This window comes from Phoca vitulina, unplaced genomic scaffold, assembly GCF_004348235.1.
Source record: "Phoca vitulina isolate PV1807 unplaced genomic scaffold, GSC_HSeal_1.0 scaffold3, whole genome shotgun sequence".
In the NCBI taxonomy this organism is placed as follows: domain Eukaryota; kingdom Metazoa; phylum Chordata; class Mammalia; order Carnivora; family Phocidae; genus Phoca; species Phoca vitulina.
The window spans coordinates 65,907,751-65,925,951 of NW_022589706.1; the positions used below are offsets into that span (position 1 = coordinate 65,907,751).

Sequence of the window (18,201 nt, forward strand, 5' to 3'; positions counted from 1 at the left end):
ATTACACTTTTTCTTTTTTCACTAAAATTTCTTCCTTCATTAAGAGAAGTTTAAGGGGGAGCTGGGTGGCTCAGTCAGTAAGCATCCTAGTCTTTTTTTTCTGAGTTTGAGTTTGGAGTGGTTTATTATGAAGTACTGCTGTAACAAAACTGATAGATACATGTTTGTAATACTAAACATAGAACACTCAATAAGCACCCAATCAACTGTAAAAAAAATTGATTTAAGTAAATCATAAGTATAATCACAATACTGATAATTGTGTTCCCTTAAAGATTTTATTTTTTTAAGTTTTTATTTTTCTAAATGAGAAAATGGTATTCACAAAAATTTTTTTTTTCAGAAAATACTCAGATTTTTTTTTCACATCAGAAACTAGTGATTTGAAAACCAGCACTTCAATGCAACATATCACATGAAGCATCTGAGTCTTGATTTGGGCGCAGGTCATGTTCTCAGGGTGTGAGATGGAGCACCCCCCAACCACCACCAGCTCCATGCTCAGGAGGGAGTCTGGCTGAGATTCTCTCTCCCTCTCCCTCCACCCTCCCCTCTGTGTTCGCCCATGTGCATGCGCTCCTGCTCTCTCTCTCTTTCAAATAAATAAATAAATCTTAAAATAAAAAAAGACACAGAGAAGTATCAGTTTCCAAATACTAGGATGCATATTTGTAACTGAGCTTTGTGTCCCCTTGTGAAAGCCTTCTACACTGTTGTTTGTTCTTGGCATATTGTCACATGTTCAGTGGTAGTCTGTTAAGTTCTATGGGAAATGTAGGTTCAAAACTCTGCACTATCGTATAGACCATTATGAGGGTACGGTTTATATAATATAAAAATGGGAGTAATGTGTCAATGGAGAAATCAAACCAAACTGTTAAGCCAAACTGTCAACCAGTTATTTTTTTTATCTTTTATGACAAAATTGCCATACAGCCAATTCCTTATGTGGTGAAAATGTTTTTAAGGAAAATGCTCACAGCAAAGTAATCATTCAATGAAAGTTTAACTTATTACTATGCTCCTCATTTTCAGATGAAGAAATGGAGGCTCAAAGAGATTCCATTTAGTTGCTTAGGCAACTGACCACAACAAACAAGTGGTAGAGTCAGTATTTGAACTCAGGTCTGTTTGACTCCAAAGCTACTAGATTTAAATGTCTCCATCGTCAATGACAACACTCAAACATTCTAAAATCCAGGGTTGCGCAGTGAATCAACAGTACTTCCAGCCCAACAGCTCAAACTCTAGTCCTGGCAAGTAAACACCAGCTCCAGTTACTCAAAAAGGATCTGCAGAATTTGGACAAAGCAAAAATAGGGATTCAGCCTAAACAAAAAAGACGCCATTCTCTCAGCTAAAGCTGCCCAAGGGCTGTTTTGTTTGTTTTATTTCGGTTTTTGTCTGTTTTGGAAGTTAGGAGAATTGGGAGTTTACATTTAAATCTCATTGTATATCATTTATAGTTTGTTAAAATTGTGTTTAACCAAAGATAATTCTTACCATTTAACCATTGGGTTAAATAATTCTTACATTATTGTACATTGATGCTTCACATATAGTTCTAATGTAAATTATCCCTCCAGGCAGTGTAATATTTTTAACCTGAACTATTGCAATCATTATTTTGGCACACAGACTGGGCAAAAGAGGAGAGAGCAGGCAATTGCCCCAGAAAGGCTTATTCTAATATGGGTGTTCTCTTGTTTCACTGAGGAAGTCAATGTCCTAAATTGACCATTCTGTAACATTCATTTCCAAACCCAAACTCTGAATGTTTCTCCCAAAACTACTTCTTCTGCAGTTTCCCCCATATCCATAAAAGGCAACTTCATTCTTCCGGTTGCTCAGAGCAAAAAACTTTGGAGTCACCCTTGATTCTTGATTTTCTCTCACACTCCACATCTGGTATGTCAGCGAATCCTATTGGCTTTACTTTTAAAATATATCCAGAACTTGACCAGTTCCCCCAGTCCCTTCTGCCATCACTCTGATTCCTAATCGTCGTTTGCCTGGATTACCTCGAGAGCTTCCTAGCCCATGTCTGCCTTTTCCTATCTCAGTTACTCTGCAGTTACTGCTCTGCCTAAAACCTCCAAGGGTTTCTTCTCACTCAGGGTAAAGTCAAGAGCCTTGCAATGATCTATAGGCCCTATGTCATCTGCCACCTTTTTGACCTCATTTCCTGCTATTCACTTCATTCGGTCTTTCCAGTCAAAATGCCTTCTTCTCTGTTTCTGGAACACGTCAGCAGGCTCTTGTCTCTGGGGCTCTCCTCTTCCTCTTCCTTCTACCTAGAATGCTCTTCCCCTAGATGCCATGTATTTACAGGGTTCAAAAGTCACTTTCTCAGTGAGGTCTTCCCAGGACCCTATCTAGTATTACAAGTCAGTGTCCCCATGTCCCCACCCCCAGTTCTTGTCATCCCCTCTCCTTGTAATACTTTTCTTCTTAGGCTTAGTCTGTGTCACTATCTACACAATATATTTTACTTATTTATTTTGTTTATTGTCAGTCTCCCCACCAGATTATAAACTCCATGAATACCGGGATTTTTTTTTCTGTCTGTTTTGCTTCCCGCTATTTCCCCGGTGTCTCTCACATAGTAGGTACCCAATACATTTTTGTTAAATGTTGCTGAATTTAATACAGAGAAAATTGAAATTATAAACTTTCTACACAAAAGGATAGCTAAAATGTTTTCCACTTACAAACTTGTTAGTTATTCAGAGAGTCCTAATTAATAGTTCTGAAATCAATTTTAATTATCTGGCAACATCATACACCAAACTGAGGTATTTATATTTTCTGTTTATCCTACTTTCTGGAACATTTGATAGCAGCTTTTCACCACAAAAACATTTTTAGATTAAAATTACTTTGCCCCCTATGGTTATCTGTGGGCACTGGTAACAAATTGTTTGCTAGTGCTAAGTGAGTCTATGCTGATTGGCCATTGGGAACTCTAACAAACTTTAAATTTCAGCAAAATTTGCCTGGAGACTGCTAATCCTGTGGAAGAAGCCAGGTATTCTGAAGGTAAAAGATATCAGGTAATTTGGCTCTCTTGATATTCTTGATAGCAAATAGCTTTATAATGTAGTTTACATTTTCAAGATATATGCCATCCAGTTAGGGAGATTGCTTTTGAAAATAAATGTATATTGAAAGTATTCTCTACTCAGCACAACTGTGTAATATTTAGTGCTTTATTTTATAAAATATAAAATATGTTACCAAGTTCTGGAAATTATCAACTAAAATTGATAGCTTGGTAGCAACTTCCTCTTTGATTTAGGTGTTAGCATTATCAAGATCCACCATAATCCAAAGGCTCTAATTTTACTCTACACCTTCACTTACAAACCAGAATAAGGATAATGTGATCATATTCATAGTTTTAAACCTCATCTGTGCAGATATTTCTACTGATCAGCATTAAGTCATTTGATGACTTGTATTGTCCTGCTCTCTAAAATACTTGGATGGCTAAATTATAGTTAGAATTAAGATCCTGAAAATTATATTGTTTAGATGAGAATAGCCTAGAGTTTTAGAATATATTTAATAGTTATATTATTTCTTCAAATAAAATTTTTCACCTTGAAATGTTTAAAGATTGCAACAGTATTTAGATTATTATTCCCATCAAAAGTGTTTTCCCCAAATAATCTCAAAGAGTGGTATAAATATTTTATTCTCATATTGGTCTCTATGTGTCTGTGTGGTAGTCAGAAAAATACTTAATATTCATCAAAACCAACAGCTTAGTAATTCACAGTTATATTGACATTTTTTTCAATAATGGCTACTTGACTTAAATGAGCTCACTAGATACTCTTAGTATATTCACCAAAGTATAAACATGTGCCTTTATCCATAACTAAATGTTAATGTTTAAACTTAATTTTGTTGACCTCAATATAAAATATTATTTGCCTTTAAATCAACTACATGTAGATTTTTTTGTAATAAGATGAAAGAATAAAAACTTATTCAAAATAGTATAGAGTCTTCATTAAGACTACTGGCTCTGTAGTTACATTGTTTAGATACGAATCCCAGTTCTGCCTCTCTCAATACCTGGGAATTCTAGGGCAAGTTATTTGACTTTCTGTCTAATTCCTATTCTAAAACAGGAGTGGTAATACCATCTAACTCATAGGGTGTTGTGAGGCTCAATAATTGAATATATGTAAAATTTTTAGAACAGTGGTTGGCTCATTTTAGTATTCAATAAATTTTAGCTATTAATATAAGGATTACATAAATTGTTTCACTCTTCAGTCCACAGATGGCTACTAGCTCAGATAAATTGCTGATGAATTTAAGGACATATATTAGGGGGCCATCCTGGTAGCAGACAAGATTTTATTCCTCACAGTAAAGCCTGCTTTGCTGGCACCCATGTAAAGAGTCTGTTATGAGTTGTTACAACTAACGTCATATTATTATGAATTATACAAATAATCAAATTAAATGATCTCTAAAAACAAAAGGGAAAAGTTTCAGCTGACAATAGAGCAAGTAAATGTATCTATAAAAGTCATTTCTATCAACTGATTTCATTGTTTTAATAATATTGGACAATTTTCACTTTTACATTAGAATAATTAGACATATGAAGGCTCTTGGGTTAAAGTATCTACACTTGGATATAAATGATTTTTTTTAAAACAATAAAATGGACTACTGGGAGAAGGATGTTTATATATACTTTTGTGTTTTATTTATTCTTAGGACTACAGTTTGTAATTGGCAATGCTTTAGGGTAAAATATTATTATCTTTTTGCAGAGAGTCTCAAAGATGCAAATTGTCTGTTTGGGACTGCTTCTTTTCAGCGTGACCTGGGCAGCACCAGTAAGCATTTAAAATTCAGTTATGCATCGTATTATCTTCTGTCTCTTTATTTTTCTAAGCAATGTTTTGTTTTTTTTTAAATTAGTAACCCTTACCTACCTCAGCTGCAATAAAGTACCAAACAAAAAGAAAGCATCCAGCACTTGACACAAATGTCTATCACCAAGGAGTACCTCAAGAAACGTGTGCTGAATTATAAGATGTCAACATGTGGCCTTTTAGGAAATGCCAAATAGAGTATTTTTGAGAAAACTAATAGCCAGCCACAGTGTTTCAAATCAGCTAATGTTAATGAGTAAATGCTCAGAGACCCAAATTATAACACATCTAAAGAACTTCTCGATATTTTACTAAAAACTAAAAAAAATTTGACTTGACTGTTTTAAGGCTGACCAAATAGATTTTGTAAATACAGTGGCAATGGAAAGAAACCAGACCTTTTCTGTAATTCTTGTAAACAGCCCCCCCCCCCCAACACTGAAATCCTGCTAATGATTTTCTCTTCATCAGCAAGGCTAAAGATGGGAAGAAGGACCCCTAAGCCTAACATAAATTGAGCTGCAATTTCTTTTTGTGTCTTTTCTTCCCTCTGATTCACCTGGATGAGTACTCAAGATGTGACTAAATTATCTTGTGAAAATGCTGAGTGTTACCGATATTTTCTGCAGTGCAGACACGGTGCTAATTAGATAATGTCTGAAAAGCATCCTAGCTTTTCAGAACAACAATTTCAGTTGGAGAGCAGGGAAACAAGTAGTCATTCTGTTGCCAGAAGTACTTAAATATAGGTCCTGAGCCAGTGAGTGACCAGTTGGGTAACCCAGTGATGAGCATGGACCATGCCATCCAGTGAGGACAGCAGAAGTTGGAGAAAGCATGGCCCCTCTTAGCATATATCCTTTGACAGTCCTGTGGTGGGCCATACTGCTTAAAATAGACATCTGCCAGGCCCAAATCACACAACTCAGCTCAATCACAACCACAGAGGCATGTGCTTAGGCATGACAGGGGTTGATTGGTTCTGCTGACCCAGCTCAATCCCACCAGCTGAGAATGAATCTATTTTGAGCAACACATTCCAAGGAACAGCTGGAGTGGCATCTTCTGACCATTTTCCAGTAAATGTTATGTCAATATCAATCCAGTGACCACCGGTCAAGAAAAGGTGCCGGCATTCCTCCTTAGAGGGAGACAATGCCTTCTCCATTATAGGGCCACACTCAAACGTGGGAGAACTGCAAAGTGGGTGCAGGGGGAGAAGGGAGGGATGCATATTTCAGATGAAAAAGGCTCAGCAAGGACATAGAGACAAAATTTGGAATTATGAGTGGCTAAATGTGATGTTTTCTCCCAGATAGATTCCATTTGAGCAATTACCTAAATTATTTATTAATAGATTGTGGTATCAGAAATTAGAATATATTGAGTCACTTATATCTGTTTTGGAATTATAATCAAAATTCAAACTGTAGGAGAAAAAAAGTTTTCCTCAACCTTCTTTGGGTTCATGGCTCTGTCAGAAAATTAAACTGATTCGACAGATCAACAGGAGAAAAGCATGCAAATGTTATTAAATTTCTACATGTGCATGGGAGCTGTCACAAGAGAATGAAGACCCAAAAAGGTGACCAAAGCAGGAAGCTTTTATACCTTTCAGACAAAGAAACAATAAATTTGTGAAAAATTGGTAAGACAAGGGATTTGGGCTGAAGGTAATCCAACTAGGTCTAGATAGTCCTTAAATTCCTTAATAAGGAAGATTAGGGTTAGTTTAACAAAATTTGTGGATTCCTCCATGTCTTCTCTGAACTGATGAGAACTGGTCCCCAGTAACAGGAGACTTTGTTTCCTGCCTGTAGGCAGAAAAGGGGGAACTTTTTCTGCATTTACGACTAAATTGCCTTCAGTTCAAGATAATTTTTATGTCAAAGAAACGTATTTTGGAGGTGACATTCTGGTTTCCTTCAAAAACAAAATTTGGAAGTGGAAGAAAACAAAAGATGGATATGGGGCCATGCAATTCAATTAATATTCATCAACATGCAGTTAGACTACAAAGACTTTATTATAAGTTACTTTGTTGTAAGTTCATGACTTATTATTGCAAACTTTTTTAAGGTACTCTATACTGCCAAGTATGCTTTTAATTCATAGGTGTGTATTTTCTATGAGAAGATGCTGAATACCCCAAACCACCGTTTTTTTCTCTTGCTTAGTATCTACCCATCTCATTTTTATGTTTTCTCTTTCCTACAGCCCCATATGCAGAATTATTTTCACTGTTTTGAGGGTTTTGAGAAATGAGGCAGTGATCTAAATTTACATGCATAAGAGAATAAAAAAAACCAGTGTTAAAAAAAAGTCAATAATGGATGGAATTATAAAATATGCCTTGAAGGTACTTAATGTAAACTTCAGAAACATTTCCTCTTATTATTAAATATGGTTTTTTGGCAGAGAGCAGGCCATTTAGAATTTTATTATTTTAAACCTGGGACTTTGAGACAAAGGATTTGGTTAAAATATCTCCTTTACTTCTACAACTTCTACCGGCTGTTTAAGTGTAGGTAATTTTATTTCTTCTACTGCCTATCTCACAGGGGAATCAGATGAGATTAGGTATACAAAGGCAGTTTACAAACTGTAAAGTGCTATGTAAATATAAGGTGTTATTAACAAACTATTTTGTTTCTAGGATTTAATGGAATATTAGGCCTTGGAGCCAAGCCAATAGGGCACTTTTACTAAAGTTTTGAGTTTATTTCTAAGACAAATTTATCAGTCAGGGTCCAGTCACGAAAATAAAATAAAAATAAAATAAAACTCTCATGACAGGGAGTTCAGTAGAGGGATTTTATTTGGAGAATCGTTATAAAGTATAGGACAAACAGAAAGCAAATCATGGGTAGTGAGACAACCCAAAGATTAAAATTACTACCACCCCTTGGGCTGAAGAAACAAGGAAGGAGGTGGTGTTCTCAGTGCCCTGAGTGGGAGGAGGGGCCCCAGCAGAGGCAGGACCACAAAAGAGATGTGTCCAATCCCAGAGATGCAGCCCCAAACAGAGAAAGCAGGAAAAGACATACCTTGGCCGCTCTCTCCTTCTACCTTCCAACCTCAGGCTAGGCCTCCCGTAGGCCAAACCCAGACTGAAGCCAGATGGCAAAGTTGCTTGGGAAATGTAGTTTGTAGAGGTCATTCCTGAGAGAACAGAAGTACAATATCTGAAAGTATAATTGCCTGTATTTTATTGTAGAAAAATACAGAACGATAAGGTTTATTCAGGAAGACTGCTGTCTGGGTGGATAAGACCTTTTATTTTCACCTTTCCCTTGAGGGCTTCTGTCTCTTCTACGACTGAAATACCACCATGATGCCTGTTTCCACTTTAGCACATGCATTTAAACACAAACCAGTCCCACCCATTAGTTCCTTTTCCCAAATCTGAGATAACCTAGGAGTTTCAAAAATTAATAAGAAAATTAAAATACTGGGAATAAAAGAATTGTTATGTCTGCTCTTCCACAGCAAGCTTGCTCCAAAATTCTCAGGTTTTCTTCTGCATGCTCTCCTGTGACACCAAAATTTTAGCCGAAAAGCCTGGAATACACTGCCTGGATCTATTCCTTCCTACTTTCTGGCCTTTCTCCACCTCAATAGCTACCTCTCACCCCAGGTACTCTCAAGATCTTTGGACATGTCTATGTCAGATCACAAGGAAGTATTTGTCCTGATCCGTAGGCCACTCCATTTTCCTTTCCCAGACAGAAATCTCTGCTCAGGTGACTGGCAACAACAAAGTCCCATCCTTGGATGTGGTCCTACCCCTTATGTACATGGCTATGGTTTTACTTTTGCTGGACCACCAGCAGCATCATCTCTTTGCTCGCATAATAATCACTAAGCTTATGCAATCTATGCGCACATATACTCCACATCACTGGACTCTGATTTTGGTTCACTGATACTAAACAACTCCCAGTGTGCCAGTGAAAACTTATTTTTCAGTTGATAACAGCAACATCCACGCTTCCACATCTGGAGTGACACCCCTCCCCTACTTGACAATTCTCCTGTGCTTGAGTATGGTTCTAATGGGGATGGCATTGTCTCCCTCTGGTGGAGGAATGCTGGCACCCTCTTTTGTAAGACTAAAACAAATATTAATGTAATGTATCCATCTTCTTTGGTTGGAATGATTTTTCACATTGCATAATACAACCCAGTAAGAGAAAAAATAAATGAGACATTTATTGTTGGCAGAAATGGACGAAAGAATGAATGTTTGGTAAAGTTTTATTTCTTGTTTCCTTCCAGACATTTCAGCCACAGACTGAGAAAACTAAGGAAGACTGTGTGGAAGAACAGAGGGTAAACAGAATTATTCTTCTCAAATAAATCTATTTCAACTCTGCAAAGAAAAAAAAAAAACTCATGAGAGGAAATTTTTAACTGTTAAAATATTCCTGTGCGCTTAGAATGGAATTGCAAAATTACACAACATAATTTTGGCACTTAATTCAGACAGTATTTGATAGAAAAAAGAAACATTCTGAATGGAGATTTGTAGCTCTTCACTGTGATTTCTTTCTTCAGAGGGAGAAGTGAGTAAAAATCCTGGCGTATTATTAGCGAACTATTTTCCCACACATGTACATGAGAACAAAACAACAAATAAGGGAGCAAACAAAGGGAAGGGAGTTAACCAATCTTAATGTGAAATTCTGTTTACATGGAGTTAGTTTTCCATATGCATGCAGAAAGTTAAACAAGTATCCTCAGCTTTTCATGTCACCAAATTGCAGCCTACCATGGTTTCTCCTGGCAGTCTCAGAAAATTCTGTTCTAGAACCTAACAATCTTCTGTTCTTTACCTCAGCTGAAAATTACAAAGGCAAAAAGGGCAAATGTTAGAGTCTGAATGTTCACGCTGTGAGTCTTTCCAATTTGACATCAGATATGAATATTGTAAAATCTGCATTTCTCCTAATCCTTACAGCCCCTCCCACCTGAAAATATTTCCACATGCTCCATTTCCATTGAAACTGGTAATAAAATTAATACACCCTGGGAGAGAGAGCCGTTGATAGCCATCCTTGGAGAAAACAGATTCACAGACATGTAGAAAAGAAAGGGACAAGGTTTATCTTTAGGAGCTGGCTGATAGGCGCTCTCCTGTGGTTATAAGAAGCACCACCATTTGTCAGAGGCAGAATTTGACTTCCCCTAAGTTAAAGAATATCTCATACAATAAAAAAGAGAGCCAGACAGCATAATAAGATATAAACACATCTTAATACAATGTTATGTTTTTGTAGATAACGTACAAAGGCCACCATGAGAAACATGGGTATTATATTTTTAAGTATGTTTACACATCATCTGGGAGGAAAAATCAAACTGACATAAAGGTAAGCTGAATTTCTGAGTGAAGATCCTTATCATGAGCCAAACTCTGGACTAACCCTAGGGGAAACTGTAGAGGAGACAACTTTACTTTTGATTACTCTGGGTTTCTGTCTGTGGTGGGTGCCTTTGTCCTTTTCCCATAGTCCCTGGCTCCTTAAACATCTCTGCTATTGAACTCTGACACAGATGGGCCACCCCACAGCCTGGCCCAAATCCTGCCCTGCGTCAGGACCTGCCCCAGCAGGTGTGATACTGGTGGACCCCCGATGCCCGGGCCTTTTTCTTATTGCTTCTGAGTAACGTTTGATCTTTTATGAGGAGGGTTTCTGAACATATTCTATCATAATGGTAAGGATTAGAAGACTAATAGGAGAAATCATTTTAGCCTAAAGAGTGACATGTTTTAGTGTCCCTTAAATTCATTCCACTGATGACTCCATCTGGGCCAGAATGCTTGGAAGAGAAAGAATAAGGGCCTTGTCCCTGAAATAGGACAATAATTCTTTTCATTCAGCCCCTTTTTGCAGATTCATTGGCCAAAGAACTGGAAACAGCTTAAAATGCCATCAGCAAAAGAACTATTTACTTTTTTCCAAATCTGGCTTCATTTCCCATGAAAGTGGTAGTTCTCTTCAGAATGTTATTTTGTTCTGCTCATTATTCTTTAGATGGCATCTCTAAGACTAACTGCCTGTTAAACTAATTTGTTACATTGAGTAAGTTAAAACTTATTTGTTGTAATAAATATATGTTGAGCTCTTCCTATTGTGCAAGATACTATGTGAGATAAAATGATTGAGAAAACTTAATTCTTTCTCTCCAGGAACTTAGAGTTAGAAAAAAAAAAAAATGACTTATAAAAGTCATTATAAAACTCAAGACAGAAATGTGCAAAGTGCTGTGGGAGTAGTACCCCAAAACTATGATTTTAGGGGTTTAGAGTAGAAAAAAATAGTTTCTAGTCTGGTGTTTAGGGAAAGCTACATAATGGAAATAACTGAGCTGGGCCTTGGAGGAGGAATACAATTTGAGCAAACAAGTGGATGAGAGAAATTAGAACAAACAAGTGGATGAGAGAGGCCATTCCCCACGAAAAGAATAATATGAACTAGGGCATGGAGATAGAAAGGCAGAGCATAGGAAATCAGACCAGCCAACTGATACAAGGACCACCATGCAATTAGTGATGCAACCAGAAATCATTTAAAATAACAAATACAAAAATGACTGACCATCACATTCCACAGTTTAAAAGTTGTTTCATGTTTTCATCTATAAATGAACTCTATTCAGTCTTTAATGAAATGCACACAATTCATTAGTATACAAGCTACTGTTTTTAAAGCAGTCGAAGCACCAGAAAGAAAGCAAAATCTCCCACTGCAGAGTAGGGAGAGAAACAAAATTAAAAGGGATTATCCCGATCTACTGATTTGCTAACGCATCTGTTTAACTCAAAAGGCTGTATTCACAATGAGCAAATGAATTTTATTTCAAAGGAAAATATAAATGTCTGTGTAAAACTTTCCAGGACTCAATGACTTAAAATAAGTCAAATGTTTAAAATGCTTTTTATTCAGAAATAATTTACTATAAAGTTTGTTTCTGTTATAGTTTTCCCCGCAGGAAAATCTTACCTATTTTCAGAATATTCCTGCCAATATAATAAGATCAGAGAATATCATAACTCCCACAAATAAATAATTTCAAGTTATATCTTAAAGATGCTACAGTTCTAACTTTTACATGCTGTATATTAGCCAGTTTCCTAAGAGTAGAAGGCATTTCCATAAGTTATTCTTAATCTTGAGGTTCCGGTATGAGCTGATTCACAATTTCCCCATTGCTTCCAATAGTAAGATACATGTATGAAAGCAAGCAGTCCTCCAGGTAAAATGGTATACTTATTTGCAGACAAAAGAAAGAGAGAAAAAGGAAGTCCAAGCAAAATACATTTCGGATAGCATAGTCAGAGGGGCCACAAGCTCACGGAATCCTCCCAGAGGGTGACACTCAGGTAGTACATAGATAGAAGCGTCCAGAATTAGTCCATCCCTATCTGCCACCACAACGTCTAGGGAGGGACAAAGCCTGAGAAAATAGCTGTGCATCCAATAATCAAATGACTAACTCCTATCACTCACAATAGGTAGGAAAGCAAACAGCCATTTGATAAAGTTCTGTATGAAATGATAGTTACCATTATTTATATAGACATTGTTCTAGATACACAGACACTGTTCTAGATACTTTACACACATTATAACATTTAATAAAATCATTTAATTCTCCCAACAATCCTGAAAGGTAGCTATCATTTTACTTATTTTACGACTAGGAAAGCTGAGCCACAGAAAAGTAAAATAAGGTTTCTAAGATCACACAGCTCATCAACGGCAGGGTTGGGCAACTGACTCTAATACCCATGCTCTTTCCGTAGTACACCTACTTTCAACGAGCACTTGGCTGAGGTAACAAGAAAGACCATTTGGCACCTCCTGCCTGCTATTTGGCTAAATGTGATTCCCCATGATCCTGGCTCCCTGAATGTGGGCTTTCCATCTCCTTTAGCTTCCCTACACACTTGCCCTGTGAGTGCAAGCTTCCAGCTGTCTACACTTTTTTCCTCCATCTGGGAGCGCTCATGTATTTGCACATATTTAATTAATACATCCAAGAAAATGTCCACATGCTCAATAGGAGCCAACAGACTGAAGCGGTGGCCAAAAAAGACAGGAGAAAATTAAGCTGTATTAGTAAAAACAGGGTTGTGGCCAGGGCAAGGAAGCTACCAGATGCTGTGTGCTCAGGACTGCCCAGGCCACATCAGAGTCTGGGGCCATTTGGGACCCCACAGGGTAAAGGAGATCCGTAGTCAGACGACAGCCCCAAACATGGTGACCTAATAAAAGAGAACTGCAAGTGTCAACTTGGAGAAGAGAAAGCATCCAGTGAGTTTAGGGGAAATCTTAACTTTTCCAAATATTAGGTTGCAAATGAAAGAGGAAATAACCTGAATAATTGTTGCATCAGTTACTAGGTGCAGGTTAAAAAAAAAAACTTAAAAAAATAGAACATAATGAAAATTAGATTATAAATGAAAAGATCTCACATAAAACATAACAAGCAATTAGGCCATAAAGTGTTCAAGGAGGGAAGAGCTGACCATAGGTCATGAAACTGGGAAGGACTTGTCCTGGGTGACCCCGTGAGGCTGTGATACCTAACCCTGTCTCTAACTAGGTATTGCTTTTCAAGCTCAGGTGCTACATCCTCACAGCATCAATCTGTCCAATATTAAAGTCGTTCTTTTTCTCTTGTCTTCATTTTTGCAGATCAATATTCCAGTCCATTTTAGTTATTAATCATCTTCTATTTGGACACCAATAGAAGGCTTTTTTTCTTTGTAATGTTTTTCTCTGGCATAATCCAAACCCAAGTGATTACATCTCAGTCTTGGACACTGCAACATCCTCCTAACTGTCCTTTCTTACCACTATTCTTCCTAAACTGTTGATTTTTATTTTGTTGATCCCTTGCTCATAAACCTTCACTAGCTCTTCATCCTTTGCAAAATAAAACCAAATTCTTTACCCTCGAGTTTCAGGTCTACAGCTCTCCAGCACTCTGTATGTCTGTGAGAACCCCAATTAGATATGAGGTCCCTGCCCCACCACTCCACGCCCCCTTCTATGCCCCTGCAGGACTATTGCCTCTATCATCCCATGAGTCATCAGGTATTGCTTAGTACATGTGGCACACAGCCCAGTTTCCTACATGTCCCCGTCCCTCAATTAATACCTCTCATGTTCATTTCATATTACTCACCAGTTCATATTACTGACCAGGCTTATGTCATGGTGGTGTCAATTTTATCTCACCCTACAATTTGGAAGTGGAGAGGAAGTATGTTATTTATTTTGTCTATAATTGTTCTGTTGCTCAAGCGCTCCTACCTGTGGGTTAATGGGAGGGAAGAGAGAGTGTGCAGAAATTAATTTAAAATCAGCCTGTTTAAACTTAAGTTTATCAAATCATTGTAATAGTTCTTTAAGTAAGTCCTTTAGTCTCTTTTGGGTAAAAACACTCAGATCCTCTCTCTCTTCTCTCTCTAAGATGGCATACAGGCACATGAGGCAATGGGGTATGGCTTATGCCATCCACTACATATGATATACCATATGTACAAACATGGCTTCCACCACAGTGGAGGGGAAGATGTGGAATCCTCAGACATGCATGGGCAATGTTGCTTGACCACTTGCATGCTATCCACCCTGCTTGTATCCTAAGATGAAGTCTCTGGCTACCATAGCTTAAGATCAGCCCAGTACAGTCTTGGTTGGGGCCCAGTGGTGCTTCAGTCTCTCTTGGCTCTCATAGACAATTTAGACCCCTCTGTGTTTGAGTATGACTCACATTTGTCCATAGTGTATATGTTCCATCTATGTGGCTTCTTTAAGAGCCACCTCACAACCCTCCACAGTGATACCTTCTGGAAAGTTCCTGACCAGACTCTCAGACACTTTCATATCTACCCTGTGCCACACAAATACTGTGAGTGGCATGGGCAAAGTTGCTGTCAACCCCTTTTTCTTTTTGACCACATTGTTCTGCCAAGCTTATTGCAACTTGGCTGCACCTCAGGTTGGTAAAGTACAGCACATGAAGCAGCCTCTTTACAGACTACCCCCCCACCAAAAGGACAAATTGAGATACATGTATAAACACTTTACTTTCCTTCTTCACTTTCTCTTTTGCATCCCATTATCACTTGAGGACTTTCTTTATCTAGATCTCCATTACTTAAACTTTATGACCTAGAACTGTAGTTCTCAAATATAGTCTACAGACCAGCAGTTATCAACATCAGCTGGGAAATGTTATTAAATGCAAACACTAGAGCCCCATCCCAGATCTACTGGATCAGAAACTCTGGCCATTGGTTCCAACAATTTTTATTTTATCAAGCCTTCCGAATGGTTCTGATAAATGCTAAATTTGGGAACTATTGATCTAAACTATCAAATTTGGTTTATTACATGACAAACAGGGAAAAAAAGAAAATTAGTGAATCCTTTTTCTGACAATAGCTGGGTTTGCAACACTTGCTGCAAATCCTTTGTTTGAATGTCAGAAGCTGAGTATTACCTAGATTAATCTATTTGTCCATTTTCTGAAAACAGGGGACAAAAAGAAGAAATTAAAAGAAAAAGAAAATTTTCCTCTAGGCAGATGAATACCTCTGAAGACTGGGGCAAGAACACACACACATACACACACAGAAAGGGAGAGAGAGAGAGAATAATTATTTTTTAAAATATGAACTCCATTTCACTTGCAATGACTTACACAAGAAGAGGACAGCATTTTTTTTTTTTTTTTGCTAAAAATATTACTATTATCAATTTGCATTTAAACATCTTATTGTTTGGTGTGGTATTCACAAAAATTTTAATAGTGAACTTTCCACTTTTAGTCCAAATATTTGTCTTTGTCTCAACAACAAATAATGTTGTCATTGAGATTTTAACCATGATTTCAATTTCTTTTATTTTAGCAATTATGTTTCTATGTTTAGGAAGGACCACTCTTGAATCATATGCTCCTTAAATTCAGGTCCTCCTTCAAAATTGGGCCCTAATCTACATTTCCAAATTTATTTCTTATTCACTTCTTTAGGATTTCTCTGTTCAAACCACAAAGTTTTATTCATATTATCTTTCAAATGTTTCCTGTTTCCAGACATTTGAATATGCCACTTTTTCTTAAAATATCCTCTCTACTTTCCTATCACATATCTGGACCCTACCCATCCTTCAAACCTTTTTCATTCTTTATCCATGAAACTTGCTTTGACCATTCCAAAATTATCTCTACCAACAAACTTCTATTGAGTTAATAGTCTTTCTCTTAAGCATCTGGTGGGTAATTGTTTTTAAATTGCTTGGGAATTACTAATTTTTAAAAATGTAACATAAAATAATACTTTATGTTGAAAATTACATTTTAGCAGGAAGAAAAAAACAAAGACAATATTGCTCTTCAAAATCCTGGTAAGAGAAGAAATCAAGAACTAGCACCTAAAGAAAACATTGCCCAGGAAAGAGAGAAAAACTTGTCCATTCTTGGAGCCAATGAAAATAACCAAAGTAGCAAAACCCAAACTCTTTTTGAAAACAGACAGACAACAAATGAAGATGATAGTATTAATAACAAAGGAAATGCCCACAGTGACCTAAAGATGTCCATTTATCCTGAATCCACCGGGAATAATGGGGCTGAGGATGGAGACAATGCTATCAACAAACTACGTGACCAAGAAGAATATGGTCCAGCTCTCATCAGAAATAATATGCAACATATAATGGAGCCAAGGACTCTGACTGAACTCTTGGCAGAAGAAAACAAAGAGAAGAAACCCAGGAACGTTCTAAGCAAAATTCCAGCAAGTGTGAACTATGTTAAAGTCCCCTCAAAAGATAGGAAGAATTATCAAAGAGATCCCCAAGCCCAGAATAGTCCAGTTAAAAGCAAAAACACCTACCATACGCAACACAACATTGGCTATCCAAAACAGCTCCCCAAAGTCAAAAAAATCCCCAGTGATTTTGAAGGCAGTGGTTACCCAGATCTTCAAGAAAGGGGCGACAATGATATCTCTCCTTTCAGTGGAGATGGTCAACCTTTTAAGGACATTTCTGGTAAAGGAGAACCTATTGGTCCTGACCTAAAAGGTGCAGATATTCAAACAGAGTTTTCCGGCCCAAGTGGAACTGATCCTATCGGGCCTGATGCAAGAGGGCCAGGTTATAATGAGATCCCAGAAAAGGAAGAAGGTGGCAGAAGTACCATTGGAACCAGGGATGAAAAGAGACAAGGGGCAAGCACTGCTGCTGTGAGGCTAGTGGAGGGCAGCAACGCTATCATAGGTAGTACCGACTTCAAGGAACTCCCTGGAAAAGAAGGAAACAGAGTGGATGCCAACAGCCAAAATGCTCACCAAGGGAAAGTAGAATTTCATTACCCTCATCCACCCTCAAAACAGAAAAAGAAAGAAGGCAGTAGTGATGTTGCTGAAAGTGCTAATTATAATGAAATTCCAAAAAATGGCAAAGGTAGTAGCCGAAAAGATATGGAGCCTTCTAACCGGAATCAAGTAATCTCAACTGAAAAACAAAGATTTCCCAGTAAGGGCAAAAGTCAGGGCCGGCTCTCTCCTTCTCATGATCTTGATAATGAAATTAAAAATGAAATAGGTTCCCATAATGGCCTCAATAATGAGGAGACTATAATAACACAGAGCAGAAAAAATCATTATGTACCCCACAGACACAATTCTACACGGAATAAGGGTGTGCCACAAAGGAAAGGATCCTGGGGTTACAGAAAACCCCACTCCAGGAGAAGGTTTAGCCCCTCTAGGAAGCATGACAGCAGTGAATCATCTGACAGTGGCAGTTCCAGTGAGAGTGATGGAGATTAGCCCACTAGAAATTCCCAGCGGGATAAAGCTTCAGATATCTAGTCGTCTGTAACCTAACAGAAAAGGAGAGCCACCTGAGAGCAGACCAGATGAGAAAGGGCGGAGCAGAGAATTGAGTAAGCCAAGAAAACCGGCCTCCTGGGGAGATTTGTTGCTCTCGTAATGGTCACAGTATGAGGTTCTATTCAAAGTCATGACGCTTTTTTTCAAGAAGAAAAATTAATTAAGGTTATGTGGAATAGGTAACATTTGAATAGATGTCATTTAAAACTAGTTTGTGAGTGTCACAAAAGCCTTCGTTTATTGTTTGCTTTATAGATATGAAAAGCAACAATATCGCTCATATGATAATCTGTAATTAAATCATCCATTAGAAAGTCTGTTGTCCATGGTGCTTTATTTCAGAGGCAACAAGATTAGTTCTGCCTCTGGCAAAGGCAGTGT

The 18,201-nt window shown here is 37.6% G+C and overlaps 1 protein-coding gene across 2 annotated transcripts; it reads left to right on the forward strand.

Annotated features, from left to right (window-relative positions):
- The first annotated feature begins 3,029 nt into the window (after positions 1–3,029).
- Positions 3,030–17,757, forward strand: MEPE (matrix extracellular phosphoglycoprotein). Of its 2 annotated transcripts, XM_032400766.1 has the most exons (5): positions 3,030–3,053; positions 4,797–4,862; positions 9,180–9,233; positions 10,181–10,273; positions 16,285–17,757. In XM_032400766.1, the coding sequence occupies exons 2-5, from the start codon at positions 4,809–4,811 to the stop codon at positions 17,755–17,757; spliced, it is 1,674 nt and encodes a 557-aa protein (XP_032256657.1). In that variant the 5' UTR covers positions 3,030–3,053; positions 4,797–4,808. The 2 variants fall into 2 exon arrangements, with proteins under 2 accessions (XP_032256657.1, XP_032256658.1); XM_032400767.1 differs by lacking the exons at positions 3,030–3,053; positions 4,797–4,862; positions 10,181–10,273 and having other exon boundaries at positions 9,186–9,233.
- Positions 17,758–18,201: the final 444 nt, after the last annotated feature.